This window comes from Ptiloglossa arizonensis, chromosome 3, assembly GCF_051014685.1.
Source record: "Ptiloglossa arizonensis isolate GNS036 chromosome 3, iyPtiAriz1_principal, whole genome shotgun sequence".
Lineage (NCBI taxonomy): Eukaryota > Metazoa > Arthropoda > Insecta > Hymenoptera > Colletidae > Ptiloglossa > Ptiloglossa arizonensis.
The window spans coordinates 24868488-24896188 of NC_135050.1; the positions used below are offsets into that span (position 1 = coordinate 24868488).

Here is a 27701-nt window from a genome sequence, read left to right on the forward strand (position 1 = left end):
CGGTAGCCCTTCTGATCTCAGGCAAATGAAGATGGAGCACCGACGTTGTGCGTGCCGTGATCAAAAAACCATGATCGCGGGACGATCTTCGACGCGAGAACTTGCGCCTCTCGTTGCATTCCTCGCGATAAATTTGAATATTTAATGCACGCTTATGGCGCGGGAACAGTTATGACGAATATTCTCTTCCAACGTTTCCACTCGGAGAGTGTCATTCTTTTAGAATTTTTCCTTAAACATCTAACACTCGCGCGAAATTTGTATTCTCGACTATAGAAAATCTACAATTTCGAGGTATATTCTGTATTTGTATGAAAGGAATTTTATAGAAAGAATTACGATAGTGCATAGTAATTCATTTTCGAATGCAAAAGTAAAAAATTAGATATCTTGTAATCCCTTCGGGAAAGTGCTCTTCTTCGAACACCCTTACGCATGCGTTCAAAGCTCGAGTTGTGGAGCGGTCTTAACCCCTTTTGGCGGATTAGCATAGCGTCGAACTCTTTCCTAACTGTACGTATGTATAGCACACCTAGCCTGTGTTCGTTGTATCGTCGAAAAAATTAGAACGTTCGAAAGGGAGACTTCTGTCCTAAGAACCCTCTTTTCCTAAAAATCCACGAGCGTCACGTACAAAGTTACTCACAAACGTCTCAGATCGATATTATCTACTCCCAAATTTTATCCTACGTAATATTTCCATTGAAAGTATCTCGTGTTACAAAATACTTAGAAATACAAACAAACAACGACCAACTGTCCCACTGTTCCATTTCCAAAGTTACCTTTCCTACATAACCATAAGAGCTACTTGCAAAATTACTCTCAAACTTCATCCTACCAAGTATTTTTCTCGAGACAGTCGATTTATAAAATAGCTACTACACACAAACCACAACCAACTGCCCCATTGTTCAATTTCTAAAGTAACTTTTTCTCCTACAAAACTGTAAGAGCAATTTATAAAGTTACTCTCAAACTTCATCCCACAAAGTATCTTCCTCGAGACCATCGACCTATAAACTACCCACTACACACAAACTACAACAAACTGTCCTATTGTTCCATTTCCAAAGTAACCCTCTCTCCTACGAAACTGTAAGAGCAATTTATAAAGTTACTCTCAAACTTCATCCCACAAAGTATCTTCCTCGAGACCATCGACCTATAAACTACCCACTACACACAAACTACAACAAACTGTCCCATTGTTCCATTTCCAAAGTAACCTACCCTACAAAACCATGAAAGTTACTTACAAAGTTAGTTTCAAACTTCATTACACAAAGTATTTTCCTCAAGAGCGTCTATTTGCAAACTACTCAGTACACACAAACCACAACCAACAGTCACAGTGTTCCATTTCGAAAGTAACCTACCCCACGAAACCATGAAATCTACTTACAAAGTTACTCTCAAATTTAATTCCACAAAGTATTTTCCTCGAGACAGTCGACTTGCAAACTACCCACTACAAACAACAACCAACTGTCCCACTGTTCCATTTCCAAAGTAACCTACCCTACAAAACCATGAAATCTACTTACAAACTTACTCTCAAATTTAATTCTACAAAGTATTTTCCTCAAGACCATCTATTTGCAAACTACCCACTACACACAAACCACAACCAACAGTCCCAGTGTTCAATTTCCAAAGCATCGCAATTAACAACGGAACTGGCGTCCACTGTATAGCTCGTGAAACCGGTGTCACGTCGAGGGGTCGAAGAGCCCCGTTTCTCCACGAGGGGTAGGAGAAGCGTGCCGCGCGAAACTCGCTTCGAGTGGGGCGCGCGCGCATCTCGGCTCGGCTCGTGCTGGTGGGGGTTGATATTCGACGGGGGTGGCCGCGACCAGGCAGAGCATGAGGCCGACACGCGCCTCCACTCGATGACACTTATGCACACGCCCTCAGACCGCGTCCGTGTTGCGCCTGTCAAAAGTCGCGAGCTCGCTCGCGATAACCACGCGCTTTCATCCTCTTCGTCCTCCCTATCTGTCCCTCTTTCACCCTGTCGGTGGGTGTACTCGACTCTCCGCTCGAATCGAGTTGTTTCTCGACGACCACGTGCTCCTCTGCGCGGAAATAGAACGATTTTTCCAAACGATTTTCTTTTTTACTTTTTTTCTACTTTTTTTTTTATTCCTTTTGGTGATGGTGACTCGTGAAGAACGAAACAGACACGGTGGTGACACGAGAACCGTATCGATGGATCGTTCGTTTACACCGGATCGAAGATCCACCCTGGTCGTGAATCCCATGGGTCGATCCTCTCCCCGTGCGCGATGTTAGATCGATCCCAGTGACGTTTACAATGTCGCGAACGCGTGACAGCGTGCGTTAGGATCGAAACCGGGGTGGGTTACCCGAGGGTAACGTTTCGGCCGAGAAATAAGTGCGATGGACGCGGAAATGTACAGCAGAATGTGGCAAACGCCCAATTTATACAGCACGTATAAATATCCCGCTATTATGCAGCTGCCGGCGAACAATAACGAATTTCATTCGTGGTTTCATTCTAGGAAACCGTCCATGGACGACGTTGGGAATCCTACCTCCGTCAACGCACGGTGAGTACGTTCACGATGTTGAGTAAATTGGTGAAGTTCGAGTCGTCTCGCGAGATCATTGTTCCGCCGGTATTTCGAATTAAGCGGTTACCGTGTTTTCGTTAACTGTTACATTGAGAATACCGAGATTCTCACGCTGTGTTTTAGTCGCAAAACAACCACGTGTTTTCGTATTTTCGTTAATTGTTACATTGAGAATATTGAGTCTCTCGTGGCCACGTTTTAATTAAAAATCGAGCAATAAGGATTTTTCGTATTTTCGTTAATTGTTACATTGAGAATACCGAGATTCTCACGCTGTGTTTTAATTGCAAAGCAACGACGTGTTTTCGTATTTTCGTTAATTGTTACATTGAGAATATTGAGACTTCCGTGGCGTGTTTTAATTGAAAATCGAACAACGAGAATTTGTCGTATTTTCGTTAATTGTTACATTGAGAATACCGAGATTCTCACGCTGTGTTTTAATTGCAAAGCAACGACGTGTTTTCGTATTTTCGTTAATTGTTACATTGAAAATACCGAGATTCTCACGCTGTGTTTTAATTGCAAAGCAACGACGTGTTTTTATAGTTTCGTTAATTGTTACATTGAGAATATTGTGTCTCTCGTGCCGGGTTTTAATTGAAAATCGAGCCACAAGAATTTTTCGTATTTTCGTTAATTGTTACATTGAGAATATTGAGACTTTCGTGGCGCGTTTTAATTGAAAATCGAGCAACGACGTTTTTTCGTATTTTCATTAATTGTTAAGTTGAGCATACTATATTGCGCCTCTCGCGGCGCGTTGTAATTGAAAATCGAACAACGAGAAGAATTTCTCATATTTTCGTTAATTGTTAAATTGAGACTCTTGCGGCGTGTTTTAATCGAAAATAGGAAACAGGGAATTATGTGAGAATTTTCATTTATCGATTCGAAGCTAAACGAATTTTATTTTGTATTATGTAACATTTTCTTTGGACATACGTGTTTGTAAAATATAATTTGAAAAGAATTTTCAACTTGGAAAGATAGTGTTTGACTTCCAGACAGCGATATGTACGAAAGGTAATTGTATTTATTGTTCCGACTTCCTTTTGCAAGAGAAGGGATAATCGTAAATAGAATTACTTTCCGCACGCATTATCGTTCGAAGTTACCCTCCTTCCAGATCTAATATCTTCTCAGTGCAGCGGTCTATAAATAAATAGCAACACTTGCGGGAATATAATTCGCTTTATGAAATTTACGATACCGAATTATTTTTTTATGACGGTTAATCATTTTAGAATTCAATTCGCTTTAAATTATATTCGAATACTGATAGAAAATCGTATTTAAATCGTTCCAATATCCGACATTCACTTTTTATTCAGATTCGAAAGGTATCCTGTTAAAAATAACGTTAACAACGGAATTCGATGAAATGTTTCTTTTCTACTCGGAAATTTATATTTTTGTTCCTTCGAAACAGCGCCGAATAATTACTATCCTTAAGCACATTTAAAGTATACGATAGGTACCATCTGTTGCTCAAATAAATAACAAATTGAATCTCTTCCTTGAAAATCAGCATTTTCGTAAAACCACAAGTAAATAACAAATTAAATCTCTTTCGTGAAAATCAGCATCTTCGTAAAACCACAAGTAAATAAATAACAAATTGAATCTCTTTCGTGGAAATCCCCATGTTCGTAAAACCACAAGTAAATAAATAAGAAATTGAAACTCTTCCTCAAAATTCAGCATCTTTGTAAAAACACGAACAACAACGACAAAAATACCTTAACTTTTTCACCTAGCGTCGAGGTTCGACTAAACAATTAAAATCCCTCTCGGTCGTGAAAATCGACACCTTCGATTCTCAGCGGTCGGATATCTTCCCTCAACGATCGATATTCGCTCCATCGTTCGAAACGCGTGTCACATCGTCGAATCGTTCGAACCTATCGTACAGTTTTCGGACTGTTGCTCTCGCAAGTGCTCCGACCGCTCGAATGATTAATATCTTGGTCCCTGTGCAGCTGGACGATAAACAGGTTAAACGTCGTGTCGGTCAGGCGATCGTCGACGATGCAAATTTGATTAACCCGACGATCGAATACGATTCCGACAATGACCGGGTGTAATCTCGCGAGCGATCGGGTGGCTCCGTCGGGATATCGGGATCGGTTACCATCGTGGCGAGAAAAGCGGCGGCAGGTTCAGGTAAAATCATCCTGGCCTGTCCTTATCGGCCGCGATCATCTACCCCCTCGTTCGGGCATCGAGGAGAGAGCCTATCCACCGCCGTAACAATTGAACCCGTAATAGAATCACATTTATTCTTATTACCCGACGAGGTCAACCGACCAGCGAGAGAGTCTCGAACCTTCGCCGTGGCCCGATCCGACTCCAGATCAGCTTTCCTAAGCCATTTCACGAGCTGCGTTATTTCTCCCTGGACTCCACCGCGCGCAGAAACCCACCGTCGCACTCTTTGTTTGTCCCTGTCCTCGCGCGAACTTATCTTCGAGCAATTAACGGCGATCGGAGACTCTTTCTGAGCGTACACTCCGATCGGTCTTCGAGTCGATTCCGTGCAATTTTTACGGAGATTTCACCGATGGAGATTTTGTCTACTCAGTGTGTCGTTCGGAGTGTTTTGGATTGAAAAAAGAAATAATAGGTTGTTCAATAAGTTTTATCGAACGAGAATAGTAGTGTTCAATATGGTACTGTTCAATGTAGTACTATTCAATGTGGTACTGTGAAATGTAGTACTGTTCAATGTGGTACTGTTCAATATAGTACTGTTCAATGTAGTACTGTTCAATGTAGTACTGTTCAATGTAGTACTATTCAATGTAGTGCTGTTCAATGTAGTACTGTTCAATGTAGTACTGCTCAATGTAGTACTGTTCAATGTAGTACTGTTCAATGTAGTACTGTTCAATGTAGTACTGTTCAATATAGTGCTGTTCAATGTAGTACAGTTCAATGTAGTACTGCTCAATGTAGTACTGTTCAATGTAGTGCTGTTCAATGTAGTGCTGTTCAATGTAGTACTGCTCAATGTATTACTGTTCAGTGTAGTACTGTTCAATCTAATACTGTTCAATGTGGTACTGTGCAATATAGTACTGTTCAATGTAGTACTTTTCAATGTAGTACTGCTTAATGTAGTACTGTTCAGTGTAGTACTGTTCAATGTAGTACTTTTCAATGTAGTACTGCTTAATGTAGTACTGTTCAGTGTAGTACTGTTCAATGTAGTACTGCTCAATGTACTACTATTCAATGTAGTACTGTTCAATATAGTACTGTTTAATGTAGTACTGTTTAATGTAGTACTGTTCAATGTAATACTGCTGAATGTAGTATTGTTCAATATAGTACTGTTCAATGTAGTACCGTTCAATAAGTTTTATCGAACGACAAAACTTATTAAACAACCTACTATATGTATACATTTCTTTTTTAAATTTTTACGAAGATTCCACGACGACAGAGATTTTACCCATTGAGTGTATCGTTCAAAGTGTTTCGAGTCAAATAGAGAAATATATATTTAATATATAAGTAAAAATATACAGTAAAGTCGAGGATAATTATAATTGGAAGATTCAAAATTTGAATTTCAAATAATTCAATGATGTATTTTCTTCTCTTCTGTATTGAAATTTCGTTTGGGGATGCAAGTTCTGCGAGAGGTGTATTTTATTTTATATTTTCTCATACTATAATTTCGATTTGGAGGCATTTCGAAACGAAATTGAAAATTAATGAAGTTACATGGGAAGATTGTGTGTTCGTTGTAACGGAATGATAATATTGATCTCTTTTCCGTATTGTATATAATATATTAATACAGTACGTACAATATATTGTACAATATTATATAGTATATAACAACTCACACAGATTCTAAATAGATCTATGCTACTCGATATTGACAAACAACGAGAACAATATTTTTATTCAACGTCGCATCGGGTCGTTGCGAGTAAAGGATCCTCTAATTATTCGAAACGGTTAATAAGTGTTGGTAACCATCGTAGCCAGGTCGTTGGCATTTTCTCGAGCACTTTGTTTCACGTCGTGGAGGCTGAACGGAATTGTTGCTCGATTCGAGGAACAGGCTGTGAAGGATAGACTTTGGTTGCCCGGTGTTTAAGTACCAAAGGGTATGCGAGAGTATGAGGGTATGCTAATTTCGTGAGTTAAACGCGTGTGGGGTAGATTAGGCCTACGGTGATATTTGTAGGGGTTATCGTGTAATTTAAATTAATGAGAGAATGAAATGCGAAGATCTCATTATATTCGGCCGAATTGTATTCCATTGGTTACGAGAAAATGTCATTCCCGTAAAAATTATAAATATTCCTATTCACGTGCAGACGTACCATTTTTGTCACTATTGAAACAAATAACGTATTCCTCTACGGAAACAAAAATCTGTGGAAAATACACTCATAATAATTCCAAGGAATAAAACGAGGTCTGTTTTAGATAGTGATTAAATTTCGTATAATTTTCCATTTAAATTATCAACGTTTACCGGCGTTATCAAGTTCTTGATCTAAAATAATTCGCTCCTCCGGACGGAAAAACGTTCCGTCTACGCGGAATTGTAAACGAACGTGATATCACGGTAAAAATTATACAACAATCGCGTGTTCCTAGCAAAGAATTATGCGCCGTCGGTTTTGTTTAATTAATACAACCGTGACTCATGCGCCTATGCCACGGTGCGCAACAAAGCATCTGCCACACTGTATCTTATTCCCCATCTCGCCACGTTCTTCAGGACTGAACCTACAAGACTATCAAAACCTTTGCTCGCGTTATGAAGATGCCGCCTTGTAGATATATATAAAATTTCTGCGGAAAGTCCTAACCCATTCTGAAGTTGACAATAATTCATCAGCCTGTATTGTTGTATAGTCGGAGCCAGAAGGACAACGCGGTTTCTCTTATCTTTAGAAAGATTCCGTCAAAATTTCCAAGGTCCGTTCTTCGGTTAAACATGCCACAAAGATTATCGTCACACCCGTAAAATTACGGGGAGGATCGTTGTTCCAGCAAAATGACGCCGCACGATATTAATATTAAACGTTACGTACTTCCGTAGCCTTGTTATCCAGGCATCGTTCTCGGTTTATTCGAAAATAATTACTCAGATCGTGGACGATAAATATTAACACGTCAGGATGTTCCTACAATTATTTGTCGTGTTTACTTTGCTAATAAGCAAAAATGTCAGTTGGCTTCTTCACGCTCTTCGGTTGCATCGCGTTTGAAATTAGAATCGCAAATCGGTTCAATGCGAAGTAACGTTGTTGTAACTTATTAATTTCTAGAGCAGTTTTCGAGATTCAATTTTTCGTTACAAATGTAACAAGTTTAGGACTGTGTGTCATTCTGAATCTGACTTTCGTGGAACACTGTATCCGTGGGTGATTAAATTTCTGTTATCGAGTAACATAGTTTATTCTATTTATCGTGGTTTCTGTTTATTCTAATTGTTGCGATAATGGTGTATCCTCTAGTGGAAAAATTTTACCGATAACATCTTATTGTTGATAACTCGATCTCCGTTTCTAAACTGTATACCTCGTTTCTGATCATCAAGTACTGACAACGTGTAATACAACCGCTACAACGACATCACGTATAATACAACTACTATATAGATATTACATATAACACAACTGCTATATAGATATCACGTATCACACAACTGCTATACAGATATCACGTATAATACAACTGTTATATAGATATCACGTATAATACACCTGCTATACAGATATCACGTATAATACAACTGCTATATAGATGTCACGTATAATACAATTGCTATATAGATATCTTGTATAATAAAACAGCAACTGCTATATCAACATCGCGTATAATACAACTACTACATCAGGATCACATATAATACAACTGCTACATAGATATCACGTATAATACAACTGCTATATAGATATCACGTATATAGTAATACAACTGCTATATAGATGTCACGTGTAATACAATTGCTATATAGATATCATGTATAATAAAACAGCAACTGCTACATCGACATCACGTATAATACAACACACTACATCAGTATCACATATAATACAACTGCTATATAGATATCACGTATAATACAACTGCTATATAGATATCACGTATAATACAACTGCTATATTAGGTATCACGTATAATACAACTGCTACATCGACATCACGCATAACACAACTGCTACATCGACATCACGTATAATTCAACTGCTACACCGACATCACGCATAATACAACTGCTACATCGACATTGCGTATAATTCAACTGCTCCATCGGTATCACGTATAGTTCAACTGCCACATCGATCACTTTCCAATACAAAAGTATAGTAAAGATACACCGGTCATTCGACAATTATGCCGCTTCTTGAATCGATGCAGTGCACGGACGTTGCCCTTGTAGAGTATTACGTCGTTGGGTAACGATGTTGTAGTTACTTCGTGAGACGCTATTGCGCGATGACACGACTGCGATATCTCTATTACAAATTAATGCAACAGAACCGAGCTGAGACAGCTTGAGTCACGTCGCGATGAAAAACAAACATTCTCCCTAGAAATTACCGACTTACCGAAGACTACGCTGTCAGGAGATTCAAATGTTACAGAGATTCGAACGCAACTGGGAGTGTTGCGTATTGCAGCCCTCGGGCTCGTACCAAAGCAAGATTAAATATTGTCCGGAGATTCGATCGTAAATAAATGATGATGTCAAAGACAGCAGTTATCGTCCATGTAACGTCGAGAAGCATCAATTTCAAAAAACGTTTACCCAGGTCTACAGAAATACTCTAACCTGATGTTAAAAAGTAAAGAAAGACTTGGATGTAAGTAGAGTAACACAACGGGTGTCGAAATGCCTTTATGGTCTGTACAATGATATTAGAAATTGCAAAATCAAGTTGGTCAAAGTATAGTTTAACGCAGAAAACTCGTGCAACCAAAAACTCAAGACAATTCAAAGGATTGAAAGACCAATCTAGGATTTCCAAAACTACGATCGATAAATATTTCAAGAATCAACCACACCAGAGACCTGTGCACTACAACGAAGCATCGATTTTAGGTAATGTTCAAGTCCTTATTCTAACCTAGCCTCGAGGAACAATAGAAAAGCCAGTTCTCCACAGTGCAAAGATGTCAAGACACCTAGATCCACTCGAGGAGTGAAAGACTACTCTAGGATTTCCAAGATAATGATCGATAAATATTCCAAATGTCCACAACACTAGAGACCTATATATTGCAAAGAAGTATATACACTTTACACAGCATTCAGTTCACTATTCCAACCTGGTCTCGAGGAACCAAGTTCTAAATAGTCCAAGCGTGTCGAGAGACCTAAACTCTCTTCAGAAGTGAACAACGACTCTAGGATTTCGAAAATTACTATCGTTAAATATTCCAAAAAGCAACACCAGAGACTTACAGATACACCACAACGAAGCATCAATTTTAAACAGTATCCAGGTCACTATTCCAACCTGGTCTCGAGGAACCAAGTTCTAAATAGTCCAAGCGTGTCGAGAGACCTAAACTCACTTCAGAAATGAAAGATGACTCTAGGATTTCGAAAATTACTATCGTTAAATATTCTAAAATACAACACCAGAGACTTACAGATACACCACAACGAAGCATCAATTTTAAACAGTATCCAGGTCACTATTCCAACCTGGTCTCGCGGAACCAAGTTCTAAATAGTCCAAGCGTGTCGAGAGACCTAAACTCACTTCAGAAATGAAAGACGACTCTAGGATTTCGAAAATTACTATCGATAAATATTCCAAAAAGCAACACCAGAGACTTACACATACACCACAACGAAGCATCAATTTTAAACAGCATCCAGGTCATTATTCTGACCTGGTCTCGAGGAACGACAGAGGACCCAGTTCTAAATAGTTCAAGCTTGTCGAGAGACCTAAACTCTATGCAACGATATCAGAAACTGAACGAATCGTGGTGTCAAACAGTAGTCAGTGAAATTACAGTTCGTCCGGTTTGCTGATCGTTCTGATTCCGGTTCCGCGCTTTCGTCAGGCCGGGATTAAAATATCCCGGCTGAAGCGATTGGACGTTCGCACGTACCGGCGGCGGAGGTGTCCATAGCAGGTCTGGGTTTAACTGTTAAACTGCGGAGGTTCGTGTAACGCGCCGTAACGACGAGCAACCGTGAAGGTGCGATGATAAAGGAAAGGTACCTACGTGGGCGTTAACGGGTGGCGACCTCGGAGGCGTAACCAATGCTCCAGGCGACAACCTTATCGAATGGCAAGTATGCCTCTGCTTGTGCTGCCAACCTAACAAGCGGCTGGTTGGATTCTTTGCGGGCGTGGAAATACGACAATTTGGGTCAGAAACGTATTACGGCCGAAGAATGCTCGCAATTGACGCTTTGATGACCACGGGCTACTTAGAGGTTCTTCACGTGCTCGCTAAATTGGGGTAAGCATGCCGATACGAGTACCTAATCACGGTCAAAGAGTGGAGTAGGATATTTATCAACGTGTCTTTGAATTTTCGTTCCTTGTGCAATTTGTGTACTTCGCAGAAATTAAAGAACTAATGAGTATAGATTGGGTATAGATGCAACTTTTGTCGAAGATTATGTGGGAATACACGTTCTTGCAACGATTTCAATTCGTGTGTCTACGTGTTTCTTCGGTCGCGATATATCACGGTCGTTTGTTAGATTTGTCATGGGGTGTGAAAGTTCTAGGCAGAGGTGGACAAGGTTTTATCCGAATAACGGAAGACGGATCAATTTTTATTTATTCGAAGTGAAATTGTAATTTTGATCTATGATTAGAATTCGTGTTTTCGTTCAACGAGATATTGTAGTACTCTTGTATTTGTTGTTTGAAAATATACACTAGCGGTGTCTTTGTATTACTACTGAGGAGAAAGAAAAAAATATTTCTTCTTTGGAATTCTCACTCGGGTACTCGAACACACAAATACCTAGTTGTGATGACACAAAAGGGTCAGTTTTAAAATTAAAACTGCATTCACAATCCACCCACTTTCTTTACATTCGAATACTCGCAACACAAATACCTACAGCCAAGAACATAAAAGGGACAGTTCCAAATTTGAAACTCCACCCGCAGAAAATAATCCCTTCGAAAGGGAGAAATACTTCTTCTCCACCCTTGGACACCCACAACACAAATACCTACTCTCAAAAACATAAGGACCTAACCCAAACCTAACCCACAAAAAATAACCCCTTCAAAAGGGAGAAATATTTCTCCTCCACACTTGGATACCCACAACACAAATACCACTCCCGAAGAAACAATTGGAACAGTTCCAAAAATTAAAACTCCACCCACAAAAAATGATCTCTTCAAAAGGGAGAAATACTTCTCCACAACACAAACACCTACACCAAAGAACATAAAACTCACAGTTCTAAACTTGGAACTCCACCCGCAGAAAATAATCCCTTCGGATAGAAAAAAATACTTCTCCACCCTCGGATACCCACAACACAAATATCTACTCTCAAAAACATAAGGACCTAACCCAAACCTAACCCACAAAAAATAACCCCTTCAAAAGGGAGAAATACTTCTCCACATTCGGATACCCACAACACAAATGCCTACACCAAAGAACATAAAACGCACAGTTCCAAACTTGGAACTCCACCCGCAGAGAATAATCCCTTCGGATAAAAAAAAATACTTCTCCACCCTCGGATACCCACAACACAAATATCTACTGTCAAAAACATAAGGACCTAACCCATAAAAAATAATCCTTTCAAAAGGGAGAAATACTTCTCCACATTCGGATACCCACAACACAAATGCCTACACCAAAGAACATAAAACGCACAGTTCCAAACTTGGAACTCCACCCGCAGAGAATAATCCCTTCGAATAGAAAAAAATACTTCTCCACCCTCGGATACCCACAACACAAATACCAACTTCCGAAAACACAAACCAAACATCTCCAACCTTAAAACTCCACTCGTGGAAACACTCGATACCAAAGACCCACCACCAGTCTCAGAATCGGAACCTCTCGACCGAGTTATCTCACGATCGCCTTAATTTCCTTTCGCGATCGATTTTTCCACCCACCGTGGTATAAAGAAAACAAAACGAAAAACCACGAAAGGTATAACCGAGCAGTGGCGATCCAAGCAGAAGAGATTTCGGGTGATGAAGGAGAGACCCATCGCTGCGGAGAACCGCTCACCTGACTCGCGACCGTTACGGGGGACTCCGTTCGGTGCCACTATTAATATTAATGCATTCCGCCGTTCTTGCGGCATTGTACTCGCGTCGACGGTTGCGGCCGCATCCAACGTCCCGACGTCCAACAATATCCACGCGGCGACGTCCCGTAGCTCCGACTCGGAGCTGGTCGCGCGTTTCAGTAAAGTGGCACTCTTCTGCGGCCGGTGGAGCGCGTAGCTATGGTCCCCTGATTGTCCCGACGGTTTTGTCCCGGTGCTGGCTGAATATTCAACCGGGCCGATAAATAACGCTGAAAGGAAGAGAAACGAGCGAAACAATGACGAGGAAGATTTTTCCCCGGTTCGTTGAAGCCTCACCAGGCCTGCCACGGTGCAGGCCATCGGCTGGCTCTACCGGCTCCAGCCTCTTGGACTTTTCTTATGCCGAGACACCTCGCCTCTTCGTCCACCCTGTTCCAAGAGCGGCGTCTCTCTATTGTCGCGCGATTTCTTCCCGTCTTATGAAACCTCGACAATGCGCGTTTCTACGCTCTCGCCTACCGTAACCAATCCCGCGTTACGCTCCAGCACGGTGATCTATACCCGCGCATTCTTCTCTCTTAAGTACTGTAGCTCGTGTGCTCTCGCGCAACCGTTCGTCCCTCTCCTTTCTTCACCCGACGGTGTATTTCTTTCTTTTTTTTTCTTTTTTTTTTCAAAGGGCAGGATCCTCGCGAGCCGGTGTGTTCCTCGCTCGGTGATTAGTCGCGTTAACCGAGACACGTGTATCTGTGTTTTGATGTCCCCGATCGATTTATAGATCCACCGAGGAACGAGGCTAGATCCGTGACCGTACACGAATAGCCCGCGTGTACCAATTTTACTAGGACGTGTTTCTTTTGATTTGTTTCGTTACCTGGCTGGAAATTGGAATGTTTTTTTTTTTTTGTGTAGTTTCAGATGCGTGTATTTTAACCTTTGCGAGTATAGTTGGGTACACCTATTTGTAGATCTCTTTCGATGGGTAGCTGTGTTTTTGCGAGAGCATCGTTAAACTGCTCTAGGTTCTTTCGACAGTTTTTTACGATGGATCGATGATTTGTAAGGGAAGATTCACGAGGGCAATTTTAAGGGAGAAATTTTCGAAGTAATAGGTTGCTCGATAAAAAAAATACAAAATAATGACTCGTGGGACGGTAGATTCGTAAAAGTAATTCTTTTTATTAATGATAGGATATTTTATTAATGATTAGATATAATAGATTGCTGAATAAGTTTTGTCGTTCGATGAGAAATGGAATTATTGGGTTTGTCGTTTTATTTTTCTAAAGATGGTACTACTGTTCGACGAACATATGCGAAGTTTCGTGTAGATCTGTCGACTCGTTCGTATATTTACAATTGTTTAAAGTCGAAGTGTCCTAGTACTTTTTTTACAATGGAAAATAGGACAAAAGTTATTAAACAATCTAGTAATTAAGAACGGAAATTTTTGGAAGAAATTATTATTGTAGGAAGAACTATCATGGTTTCGAGCAATTTTCCCCTCAAATTATTTAAAATATTACTCATCGTGTTATGGGAAATAATTAAGTGCTTTGAGAATATACGAAATAAATCTAATTATCTAATATATCATAACGCTTTTGTATGGGATATTCAGATTGTCCAATAACGAACATTTTGATTGTACGTACAAGGGTTAATTAGATTACCTATCGAAGAAAACTATTACCTAGAATGTGCCACGAGTTTGAAGTTTTATTTTACAAAACATTAGTGAAAGTACTGTAGTAACCGTGGAACTTTTATAAGAAAAGTTCTAAAATATCTGTTCCGCGAGAACAGTTTGCAAAGAAGCTCTTAAAGTGAAGGTCTGTTCTCGTAACAGAAGCTCTTAAAGTGAAGGTCTTTTCTCGTAACAGAAGCTCTCCAAAGAAGCTCTTAAACTAAAGATCTTTTCTCGCAACAGTGCCAAGAGAACATATACTATATTTTCTTTATTAAGAAACACGACAAAACATTAACCATTTTTTTTTCCATTCCTGGATTTTTGTTTACAATTATATAAATACAATGATAATATTTATAAAGAGTCGATTCAGACACAAATGACCCATAATTATTCTTTGCTTATGCACTTTCGAGGATACATTTCGTCGATCGTAACAACTTAAGCACTCGTGTGCCATTTTGTTCGCGTTTTTGTTCATCGAATCTTCTAAATACGTCCTCGAATGATTTTGTGGCTCGCAGTGATGAATTAGACGACTCGATGGGAAAACTCCGGGAAAATTGAAATCTCCGTGACGCGTGTTTACTATTTAGAAGATACTCCGCGTGCTGGTTTTAATTCGCGAATGTGGACCAAAATGGCGGAAGATTTAGGGAGCTACCAACGAGCGATGCGCGTAGCCACGGGGCGCCGACGCCTCCACCACAAATCTTTTTCCCGTGATCGACCAATATAAAGAAAGGATTATGCGAATATTCGGCTACAATATCTATCATCGTGAATTATCACGCCGTACGTTAGGACATTCGCGGAGACTTATTATCCGGCGTGATTTAAGAGCTAAAAAGTTCCTTCGGCGTTCGGTGGAATACGCGGGCTCTGCATATTTTTCTGCCATTATACGTTGCCGCGAGAGTATCAATTAAATGATAATGTAGTGATTAATAGCAATGATGCGGGCTGCTGATCGTTCGCGGGAAAAACGTACCGCGTGATTCGAAAGTAACGTCGCGCGCGGGGGACAAGGTACCTTTCACGGATGAATTAGGCAACAGTTAACGATAGGGAGTGCTCGTGCTCGTTTTATCGGAAATTACAGATAATTAACGAGTTATTCGGTGTTACGATCGCGTTCGAACGAATTCTTTCGTTGCCGGTTCACTTAGATCGTGGCGCGCACTTACGCAAAATCGGGTATCGTTACCATTGTATCTAATTATTTGAAAAATTACCCTCGTGTCTATTAACACAGTTTTCCATATCGATGTACGCTGTAAATACGTAAAATATGTTAACGAGTTGATAGTTAAAAGCGTTACACTGACGTCTCGGGTATTGATCAAATTTCTTACTCGGATTCGCGATCGGGAGTCATCTCCATCGTTATTCGTGTCCCTTCTCGATGTGAAAAGAATTCTCTGATCGCGTGCTTCGTATATTGATAATTGTCTCGATTTTTAAATATTGGTAATGGTGTGCTATCGTGGAGGTGCAATTTATGGGAGGAAGAGTGGATTTCTCGGTAGGGTGGGTGCATTCTTTCGAACTCTGTGCAGTACACCGAAGATAAAACTTGGTAACGTCGTGCACTTGATCATATTAACGAGATCGTGTAACTTTCGAGGGGGTCAGTGTTCCAAAAAAGGACCTGGGTGCATTTTCTTAAACTTCGTGCAGTACATCGAAGATAAAACTTTCTAACGTCGTCCCCTCGATCGTATTAACGAGATTGTGTAATTTTCGGGGGGTTCAGTGTTCAAAAAAAGGACCTGAGTGCATTCTTTTAAATTTCGAACAGTACATCGAGGACTGAACCTTGCCCCATCGTCTTCTCGGTTTAAGTGTACGTATCAACGAGATCGTGTGACATTCAAAGGAGATGAATGTTCAAGGAGCTACCCTTAAGTGTATTCTTTCGCTCTTCGTACAATACTCCTTCGAAAATCTTAGTAATATCGTTCTTTCAATTAAGATGTACTTGTTAATGAGATCGTGAAACTTACAGATAAGTCTATTGTTCAAGTTGTTTCGCTCAGGTGCATTCTTTCGATCTTTGTACAATACTTCTTCGAAAATCTTGGTAATATCGTTCTTCCAATTGAGATGCACATATTATTGAAATCCTGAAACTTACAGATAAATCTACCGTTGAAGTAGTTTCGTTTGGGTGCATTCTTTCAAGCTTCGTACAATACTCTTTCCAAAATCTTGGTAATATCGTTCTCTCAATTAAGGAGTGTTTGTTAATGAGATCGTGAAACTCACGGATGAGTCTACCGTCGAAGTAGCTTCTTTCAGGTGCATTCTTTCGAGTTTCGTGCAATACATCTTCTTCACGAACTGACAACATCGTTCTCCCAATTCAAACACACGAGTTACTAAAATCGTGAAACTCACAGACGAGTCCACCATCAAAGTAGCTTCTTTCAGGTGCATTCTTTCGAGTTTCGTGCAATACACCTTCTCAACGCATCTGACAACATCGTTCTCCCAATTCAAACGCACACCTTACTAAAATCGAGAAACTCACGGACGAGTCCACCATCAAAGTAGCTTCTTTCAAGTGCATTCTTTCGAATTTCGTGCAATACACCTTCTTCACGAACCGACAACATTGTTCTCCCAATTCAAACGCACGCGTTACTAAAATCGTGAAACTCACGGACGAGTCCATCATCAAAGTACCTTCTTTTAGGTGCATTCTTTCGAGTTTCGTGCAATACACCTTCTCAACGCATCTGACAACATCGTTCTCCCAATTCAAACCCACGCGTTACTAAAATCGTGAAACTCACGGACGAGTCCATCATCGAAGTAGCTTCTTTCAGGTGCGTTCTTTCGAGGTTCGCGCGGTACATCGAAAAGAGTACGTTGCACCAGCTGTGTTCATCGCTACGTCGATGCGCACGTGTTAACGAGCACCGCGCAACTTTCGGGGGAATCGATGCGCGTCCTAGGGGCGAAGGGCCCCTAGTTTAGCCAGTCCAGCGACGTCTCGCAGATTATAAGAACGTGCGTCCGGCGAATGCACGTGGCGCAGCCGAATTTCTGCACGCGGTTCGGCCGGAATTCCTAATAAGTCAGTGACTAGACAGAAGTCTCGCGCTGGTATCGGCGCGCGGTTCGCTCGCTCGCTCGTTCGCTCGTTGGTTCGCTCGCTCGCGGGCTGAGATAGAGTGACGTCACGGATACGTGGGATTCCTCTCGAGCAGCTGGATCACGTGCTGCGGCCGAACGTGAGGCTAACTTAAATGCGGATCAGGGAGAAACCGTTCCAAAACCGATCTCAAATGAATGCACCGGCCGCGATTCGAATTGTTTTCACGTTCTTCCGTCGCGGTATCGACCCTCGCCTTCAATGAAGCGGACGCCTTTCGAGGTCAATAGCTCTCGCGACGACGTTAGGTTCGCGCGTCGTCTTGTGGCAAGGGTCACGAGATCCACTCGGAGGCTTCGTTTCGAGAAGATTCCTCGACTTTGACAGGTTCGCGAGATACAGCCCCGACAGAGACGATAATTGTTTCTCGATCATGGTAACGCGACTTAGTTTGCAATTCGTCTCGATTCTGAAGATTCGTTTCTTTTTTAGCAGAGATATCACCTGAGTGACTTTTGTCAATGGTGGTGCACAGAATGTTGAAGAATATCCGCGTATTTTTTTTTTTGGCAATTTATCATTACGTTATGAAAATTGGAGTCGATTTATAATTACGTTATGAAAATCGGAGTCGATTTATAATTAGGTTATGAAAATCGGAGTCGATTTATAATTAGGTTATGAAAATCGGAGTCGATTTATAATTACGTTATGAAAATCGGAGTCGATTTATAATTACGTTATGAAAATCGGAGTCGATTTATAATTACGTTATCAATCGGAGAATGGAACACCAGTTAGTTGAATTTACCGATACCTAACGGAGATAGAACAAATGTTCAATACGGAAGAAATAGTTCAGTTTCGATACACATGGTCTAAATATAAATTTCACCGAGTAGGTGGCGCCACTGTAACCGATCGGATCGGTTCTGCTACCGATGGATTCGCTCGTTCGATACGAATATTGATCGATTTAAATGGAAAATATAGTTCTTCGATATCTTTCAATGCTTCGAAAAATATAAAATATTGAAGCTTGATAATATTACATATGTTACAAGCAAGAAAGGTAAGAATGCCTCGGATTGTATACAGAGAGGATAAGAATTATACGGGTATGAAACGATTCCTTGTGCAAAAATAAATAAAAAATATAAAATGATTATTTTTGCTACGAGCTTTCGAATTAGGGAAAATTAATTTTTAATATTTTTGAGGCACACATGAGTACGACTCGACAAACATATCTTTTCATAAATTATTATTTTAATTCGCGTCGATATTTTGTAAGTATATTGTCACTCAACGTATTAAATCAAAGACGTACTCGAGAGAAATAATTTTGAATACTTTTCTAACACTCATGATTGACTGCAATTCGACACACGTATCTCTTTATAAATTATTATTTTAATTCGCGTTGATATTTTGTAAATACATTAGCACCCGACGTATTAAATCGAAGACGTACTCGAGAAAAATAATTTTGAATACTCTTCTAGCATTTATGATTGGCTATAACTCTACACGTGTCTCTTCCTAACTTATTATTTAAATTCACATTGATATTTCGTAAATATATCAGCACCCAATATATTAAATCAAAAACGTACTCGAAAAAAATAATTTTGAATACTTTTCTAGCATTTATGATTGGCTATAACTCTACACGTGTCTCTTCCTAACTTATTATTTAAATTCACATTGATATTTCGTAAATATATCAGCACCCAATATATTAAATCAAAAACGTACTCGAGAAAAATAATTTTGAATACTTTTCTAGCATTCACAATTGCCTATCACTCGACACACCTATCTCTTCATAAATTATCATTTTAATTCGCATCGATATTTACTAAATACATTTCCACCAAACGCGTTAAATCAAAATATAAAGAGAAACACAATTTTTCCGCGTAAACTCGAGATCCAGTGCACCGCGTGATGCAGTTTCCAGCTGAATGCGCCTCGAGTGGAAATATTTCACGCGAACGTCGAACGTGATTTATCGTCCCGTGTCTCGTTGAAAAATGATTTTCGCGGTTTCGAGGGACGCGTACGGTGCGCGACGATCGTCGAAAATCGTTTCGATTTCCCTCGAAATTCCCGGCTGGTCGTGTATCGTCTTCCACGACACGGAAAAATAAAGAGCGCTCTCCGCTGGGAACGACGAGGACCTCGACACGCTCCCAGTCAATTGCCATTACGGGAAATTAAATCAGCCGTGCTTCTATTTACGCAGACCCTAATGCCGTGTAAATTGGCCGACTATCGAGATAACGCTCGGTTTCTAGGCGACGGGGCCATTCTGTGGCGTTCACGAAAACGAATCGTTCAGCTACTTGATTAAAGGTAAAAAATTAATTACACTGGAATATTAACGTCGAATGTACTTCAAGGGACACTATTTCTTAGAAAAACATTTTAATTATTCGTCTGTGTATTCAGTTTACCGATATTACCATTTTCTTGTTCGTGTATTTCAGTACATCGTACAACGAAGCAAATATATATATATATACATAATACATAATTTTCCGAAATAATTACACATTCGAAACCTAATTTCGTTCACTTTCAACAGACGTGTACATCACAACGATCCAATCCTTTCGATCCCTTCCGGTTAGATTCATCCCGCTCCGGATGAATCTCATTTACCAGTGAAACAAACGGAATGGAAACTTACTTGCAAAGCATCGCTGATATCCAATCTTAAAATACACACGAACGTTGAAAAAATAATTTCTGTAATTCTACAAACCATAGAAACTTAAAATCTGAAATTACGATCAAAGATTACTTATTAAAGATTCTATCGCGAATGTTTCTCCGTTTCCCTTTCTCTCTCTCAAATCGAAAAGTTGGAGAAGGTTCGAAACCCAAGTAGGTCCAACTTCGCACAATCGTTCGTAAAAACAGAAGAAAAAAAAATAAAAAAGTTGAAAATGATCTCCAAGCCGAAATAGGGGTACAAAGTGATCGGTGCCGCAGTCGATTCGCGAATTGTTAAGATTCGATCAGTAACATTCCCGGTTATCAGATACGTCGAGATCCGTGGTAGGAGAAAATCGCATGGTTCGGCGCGCGGTAATTTTTTTGCCGATTCCATGCAGACAGCCCGAGCCGAAATAGGAAAAGTACACGGGGACAGCGGAGGGTGAAACTCGCGGAAAGAAACGCAGTAATTACGTGTTCGGCCTAATACGTCCGGGCAGTGAAATGCCGCACGAGGCCGGGATACTGCGGCCACAAAATTTCTTCACGCAAAACCCAAGGAGCAACAATGGGTATTTTCATTAGTCGACGTGGTCCGGCCGAACGGTAGATATTTGATTCGGTTTTTATCGGATCGGCCGACATTCCGGTCCGCGGGGCCGCTCCGCTCGATGGGATCGGAAAAACGGCCGCAAAGCTGACTTCTCGATCGCGAGATATCAGAAGAAGTTCCATTTAGGAGAAAAATAGCATTGTAAATGCACCGTGTCGCGGAGCTTGTTTGTCGTGAACTTGAGTTTCGTGCGACAAAAAGTCGCATACTCGGCCGCGGTACACTTGCTACGCGGCCTCTTCGATTACGAGAACGCCCTACGGTTTGCAGAATTTGCAAATTGATCCGGGAGCAAACCGGAGAAATCTTTTTAACCGTCTCGAATGAAATTTAAACGGGAGTTTAATTCGGACTTCGGCGACCGAAGTCGTACGTTCCGTCCTTTTTCTTCTGGAGGGTCTTGCGCGGTAGTAGGTTTTATCGAGGGACAAAACTTATTGAACGGTACTAGGTTGCTCGAGAATGTTCTGTCCTACGATCAAACGTTGTTGAACAGTACTAGGTTGTTCGAGAAGTTTTGTCCCTTGATAAAACTTAATGAACAGTACTAGGTTGCTCGAGAAGTTTTTGGCGTTTGATAATACTTGTTGAACAGTACTGTTCAATGTAGTGCTGTTCAATGTAGTACTGTTCAATGTAGTACTGTTCAATGTAGTACTGTTCAATGTAGTACTGTTCAATGTAGTACTGTTCAATGTAGTACTGTTCAATGTAGTACTGTTCAATGTAGTACTGTTCAATGTAGTACTGTTCAATGTAGTACTGTTCAATGTAGTACTGTTCAATGTAATACTGTTCAATGTAGTACTGTTCAATAAGTCTTGTCGTTTGATAGAACTTACTGAACCGTTCTGTTCAATGTAGTACTGTTCAATAAGTCTTGTGGTTTGATAGAACTTACTGAACAGTACTGTTCAATGTAGTACTGTTCGATAAGTTTTGTTGTTTGATAGAACTTACTGAACAGTACTGTTCAATGTAATACTGTTCAATAAGTCTTGTGGTTTGATAGAACTGACTGAACCGTTCTGTTCAATGTAGTACTGTTCAATAAGTCTTGTGGTTTGATAGAACTTACTGAACAGTACTGTTCAATGTAGTACTGTTCGATAAGTTTTGTTGTTTGATAGAACTTACTGAACAGTACTGTTCAATGTAATACTGTTCAATAAGTCTTGTGGTTTGATAGAACTGACTGAACAGTACTGTTCAATGTAGTACTGTTCAATAAGTCTTGTCGTTTGCTAGAACTTACTGAATAGTACTGTTCAATATAGTACTGTTCGATAAGTTTTGTTGTTTGATAGAACTTACTGAACAGTACTGTTCAATGTAGTACTGTTCAATAAGTCTTGTCGTTTGATAGAACTTACTGAACCGTTCTGTTCAATGTAGTACTGTTCAATAAGTCTTGTGGTTTGATAGAACTTACTGAACAGTACTGTTCAATGTAGTACTGTTCGATAAGTTTTGTTATTTGATAAAACTTACTGAACAGTACTGTTCATTGTAGTACTGTTCAATAAGTTTCATCAAATGACAAAATTTACTGAACAATCTATTATATCGGGAGACACGTAATATGTGTAATAATATGCATTGTATATTGTTAAATTATTGACTAAGTTACGATAATACGAACGTTCTAGAATTTGCAGAATTTTCCAATGGTCCTCGAATGGAATTAAAACGACAGTTTAAAGATAAAAAATAGTGACACTGTCCTGTCTATTTGCATATTTGTATCTATTCAATTTTGCAGTACCATACATAAATTGTAATTATTATTTTCATATTTTATACATCGATTCCTTTCTAGTTTACTATTCGATTAGAAATTGAGATCCCTATTAATTATTTCGCGTTATAATATAATGTAATATTATATAGCAAATTTGATTGAAAAGAAGCGGGGAGAAATTTCGATCGTTTTGATTATTTAAAAAACATTACCCTAACGCAAAGTACCATTTCTTAAATTTCGTATCAAATTTCAAAATCAATGCAAATAAACAATACAATTTCATAAAATTCCAACTTTTACGACTCAACACCGTTAGATCGTTTCGATTATTTAAAAAACATTACCTTAACACAAAATACCATTTTTAAATTTCGCGTCAAGTTTCGAAATCAATGCAAATAAACAACACAATTCCATAAAATTCCAACTTTCATGACTCAAAACCGTTAGATCGTTTCGATCATTCGAAAAACATTACCCTACAATTATCAAAGTAAAATTTGTATAAGTTTCGCGTCTGAGTTTCGAAATCAATGTAAATAAACAACACAATTGCATAAAATTCCAACTTTCACGACTCAACACCGTTAGATCGTTTCGATCATTTGAAAAACATTACCCTACAATTATCAAAGTAAAATTTGTATAAGTTTCGCGTCTGAGTTTCGAAATCAATGCAAATAAACAACACAATTGCATAAAATTCCAACTTTCACGACTCAACACCGTTAGATCGTTTCGATCATTCGAAAAACATTACCCTACAATTATCAAAGTAAAATTATTAAAAATTTCGCGTCAAGTTTCGAAATCGACGCAAATAAATAACACAATTCCATAAAATTCCAACTTTCACGTCTCAACACCGTTAGATCGTTTCGATCATTCGAAAAACATTACCCTACAATTATCAAAGTAAAATTATTAAAAATTTTGCGTCAAGTTTCGAAATGGACGTAAACAAAGGACACAAGTCGACCGAGTGACAGCGATCCGTAGACGCGTTTCTCGATCCCAATCGCGCGGAGTTTGAAATCGTCACCGTGGATTCCGATCGAAGAACGTATCCGCGCAAATCGCGTCCGATGAAACTAAAAACTGACCGTGATCGTTCGAACGCGTCGTCCTTACGCACGGCCACGCACCGATCCACCGTGATCGTTCCGAAATTTTTCCACTTGGACAATGTCCGTCGATCTAAGGGGCCGCAAACTAAACGGGCCCAGGTCTTATCTAATCTCAATATAATTACGAGTGCACGTCATAAAATTGCTTATTATACTATGGAAAAGTTGATTCGGGGACCATAATACGGGGTTTGGAAATTAACCTTACCTGTCTGCCTACCTACGTTGGTGATGATTATGTCTACTTATAGGTATAACTACTTATGTGCACCAAACTACCCGTCTACCGGCTCAAATAATCTTCGCGGTTCTTCCTCCCCTTCCCCCCACCCTCACCGTCTTTCGTCCATCCTGCCCACCTGAATATCTCCTTCCAGCTACCCTTCACTTTGTCCTCCACCCCCTTCTGCGTTCTTCCCATCTCCTACGGTCCCCCCGGTCCCTCTGTTCCCGTCCTCGTCGCTCGTATCCACTCTGGCGGGGGCTCGTCGAAACTAGTTTATAAAACGAGTCGAGCACACTGGTTCTTTCTGATCCAATGACCCCTGTCCAGTGTGTTCCGTAGCAATGCCGTGTAGTGACGAAGACTTGTTTATGTGTTACAGATTTGACGAGAGACACTACGCTTCCGAAAGGTATGCTAGATTTAGTCAGAATGCATGCCCGGTATCGAAACCAACGTTTCTTCCGCTTATTCTTCTTCTTCTTCTTTTTGTTTTTTTTTTTTTTCATTTTCGCTCGACTCTCGTACCAAGAGTCCTCGTTCGCTCTTTCCTTACGTTCGTGTGTAAATCGTGGCACAACTTGCGCGATACGGCGACGATCCTACGATACGATTTTAAATCGAAGAATCGATCGCGACACTTGTGTACAAAGCGTTTCGGGAGAACTAGGGATCATTGGGTGAGTCTATCGCGATAAAGCGATGTAAATTTAATGTTTCTTTGCCAGTTCAAGGGAAGTATAGATTAAAACCATTGAAAGAAGCTCTCGTTGATCCGTGTTCGTACTTTTCTTTGGAAATATATTTTAAAATATATTTTAGATATATTTCTATTTTAAAATATATTTTTAACTATATTTCTATTTTAAAATATATTTTTAAATATATTTCTATTTTAAAATATATTTTTAAATATATTTCTATTTTAAAATATATTTTTAACTATATTTCTATTTTAAAATATATTTTAAATACATTTCTATTTTAAAATATATTTTTAAATATATTTCTACGGTCTCTCGTTCGTCGCAACACCCCCACGGTGATCCAGACCTCCACCGAGATTGAATAATAATTTTTAGTCGAGACACTGGGCCAACGGAGAACAATTTCTTAATTATCAACGGGAGCATATTGCATCAACACAGAATAATAAATTCTTATTATCATCGCCGAGCATCGCGGCAACGGAGAATAATAATTTTTTATTAGAATGTCACCGGAGCAACCGGGAACTCTGTTTTTATCATCAGAGGGACGTCGGAGTAGCGAATACTAATTATATAATCATCAGAGAAACGTTAAAACGAGAGGCCTTAATTATCGTTAACGTTACCACGTCTTCCTTAAACGAATTACAAGAAACTATCCTCTGATATCGCATCGATTGGTTCTCTGTTCGTAACTTCATCGATGGTTCACAGTAAGAGACATTGGCGAGGCAACGGATGGTATTGGTGAAAATATAAAATGGATTCCGTAATTCGTGTACAATTTCGTGCGCCATTACTTCGCGAAGGAACGATACTTCTATGAGAATTTCCGAAGATTGAATTTTCTTTCGTACATCGACTCAGTAATTGCGATATTCGCGTGGAGCCTCGTTGGTCGCGTATCTTGGCAATGTGCAGTGAATCTTTTCGCCAAGTTATTTTTTTTTTCTTGCGCTATAGTAGCTGTAGATTGCTTTTTGGTTCGCGTTAAGATCATCGAGTCCTGTTACGAGACGTTTGACGCGATGAAATTGAAGGGGGGCCCGGGTCTGGTTTAATAGGTTCGACGAAATTTTTAAACGACCCGCAGCTGCGTGAATTCTCGAGCTTTTTAAGCGCGCACCGTGGACTCGGAATAGCACGAAAACGAGGAGTAAACGACGCTGAGAGTTTTTAAGGTGTCGAGGCAATTTTTTGCACGGATGAAAATTACCGCGGAGGCACGCGTGTACGATACGATGACGAATTTGGTGACAATCATCTTTTCACGGAGCCGATACGCGGAACGGTGTAACCGTCGACGCGAAATAATTTGAATGTTAAACATTTACGCTTGTACCGCGATTACACCGCACGTGGATCTTAATCGCGAAAGTTATTTCTCGGACGTTTTCTCTCTTTCGATGGATCGACACTGACGAATTTCTTTCGCGGATTAAAATCTATTATTTATGTAATTATTGCAATTACCTCTAAATTTTGTTTAAATATACAGATATACGTAGAATATTTAAGATTCCCGGACAATGTTGCGTGTCATTTAATCGAACCAATGAGTAAACTGAACCAATAAGTAAACTAAATAATATCAAACATTAAAAATAGAGTATTGTCTGCAATTTCAACAATCACTTGAAACGTATCTTCGATAATAAAATAACAATTTTCAGTAACTATGAATATTGGAAAAAATCCCATCTTTCTGGAAACTTTGAATTATCGCCAATTCTTTTGAGAAAGAATTTTATACACTTTGTAAAAAATATTATATATTTTTAAAATTTGTCTCCGTGTCGCACATCCCTCTCCCCATATTTTTTCACTTGGTCAAATCTGTTCGGGGCGAAACTTTTGGCCACCCTGTATAAAAAATTCAGTATCTTCGATAATAAACTAACAATTTTCAGCCACTACAAATATTGGCAAAAATTCCTTCTTCCTGGAAGCTTTCGAAGCACTGCCAATACTTTGGAGAAAAAATTATACACTTACACTTTGTACAATAATATCATATATTTCAAAAATTAGTCGTGTAGAATATCTCTCGTTCGAAACACGCTTTCCAAAACACATCCATCTCCCCATATTATCCCACACGGTGAAATCCGTTCGGGGCGAAACTTTTGAGCCACCCTGTATCGAAAATTCATTCCATGGGACGGTTTAACCCCCGGCGCGATCTCGCGCAAAACTTCCCAAATTACTTTTTGCAAAGGAAAGGGGGACCGGTCACATTTTTCCTGTAAATTCAACCGATCCTCGAGTTCTGTCGTTCCGAAACCGGCCAAAGAGGACCAAAGGGAACTCCCTTGGTCGGTGGATTCGCGTAGGAACCCCGTAGACAGGGGAGCCCGAAAGTAATTATTGCGCTACTCGATAATTAACTTTTTTTAGAGCGGGAGCCCTCGCGCTGGTCCCGGTGGTTCGGTCGCTTGCTCTCTCGCGCATGCGCACGGGCGTGCGCGCGCACGCCCGCTACTCTATGATTTCGCCACAGCCTGTATAAGAGAGATAATAACGTCCGAATATTCCCCGGCAAAAATGGAGAACGTTACCGCGCGTTAACCGGCGCTCGAAGAAGGTAGTTGCGGTGGGAGGATGGGGGCTTTGGGAGGGGAGGGGGGGCCTGGACGGGGACCAGAGGCGCATTTTTCCACGGGACCGAAACATCGGGCCCAATTAGTCGGATAAATCGCCACGATAACCTAATAATGATTCTATTAACAATGTAAATGGGACTAAACTGCGACGCGTCGCGGCTCGGGCCCGTAATCGTGGCGCATCGCGCGGATAATAATGCCCATTACCGAAACTTCTCGCCTCGCGCTTTATCTGCTCGCGCCGCGCGACGACTGCAACACGTAATTCCGTCTGCATCGCTCATAATATAACGCATAATACTTCCTATGAATCTCCATA

The 27701-nt window shown here is 40.0% G+C and overlaps 1 protein-coding gene across 5 annotated transcripts in view; it reads left to right on the top strand.

Moving 5' to 3' along the window:
- The window catches only part of LOC143143979 (protein trachealess-like), a 303155-nt gene that overhangs the window by 102874 nt on the left and 172580 nt on the right, over positions 1–27701 (top strand). For 2 of the 5 annotated variants that reach the window (XM_076305878.1, XM_076305877.1), the window contains exons 3-4: positions 2526–2573; positions 24452–24481. The exons of 1 other annotated variant lie outside the window; for it this stretch is intronic. In XM_076305878.1, the coding sequence (XP_076161993.1) occupies positions 2526–2573; positions 24452–24481 (78 nt within the window). The remainder of the gene's footprint in view (positions 1–2525; positions 2574–24451; positions 24482–27701) is intronic. 2 more of the 5 variants (XM_076305879.1, XM_076305882.1) reach the window with 2 other exon arrangements.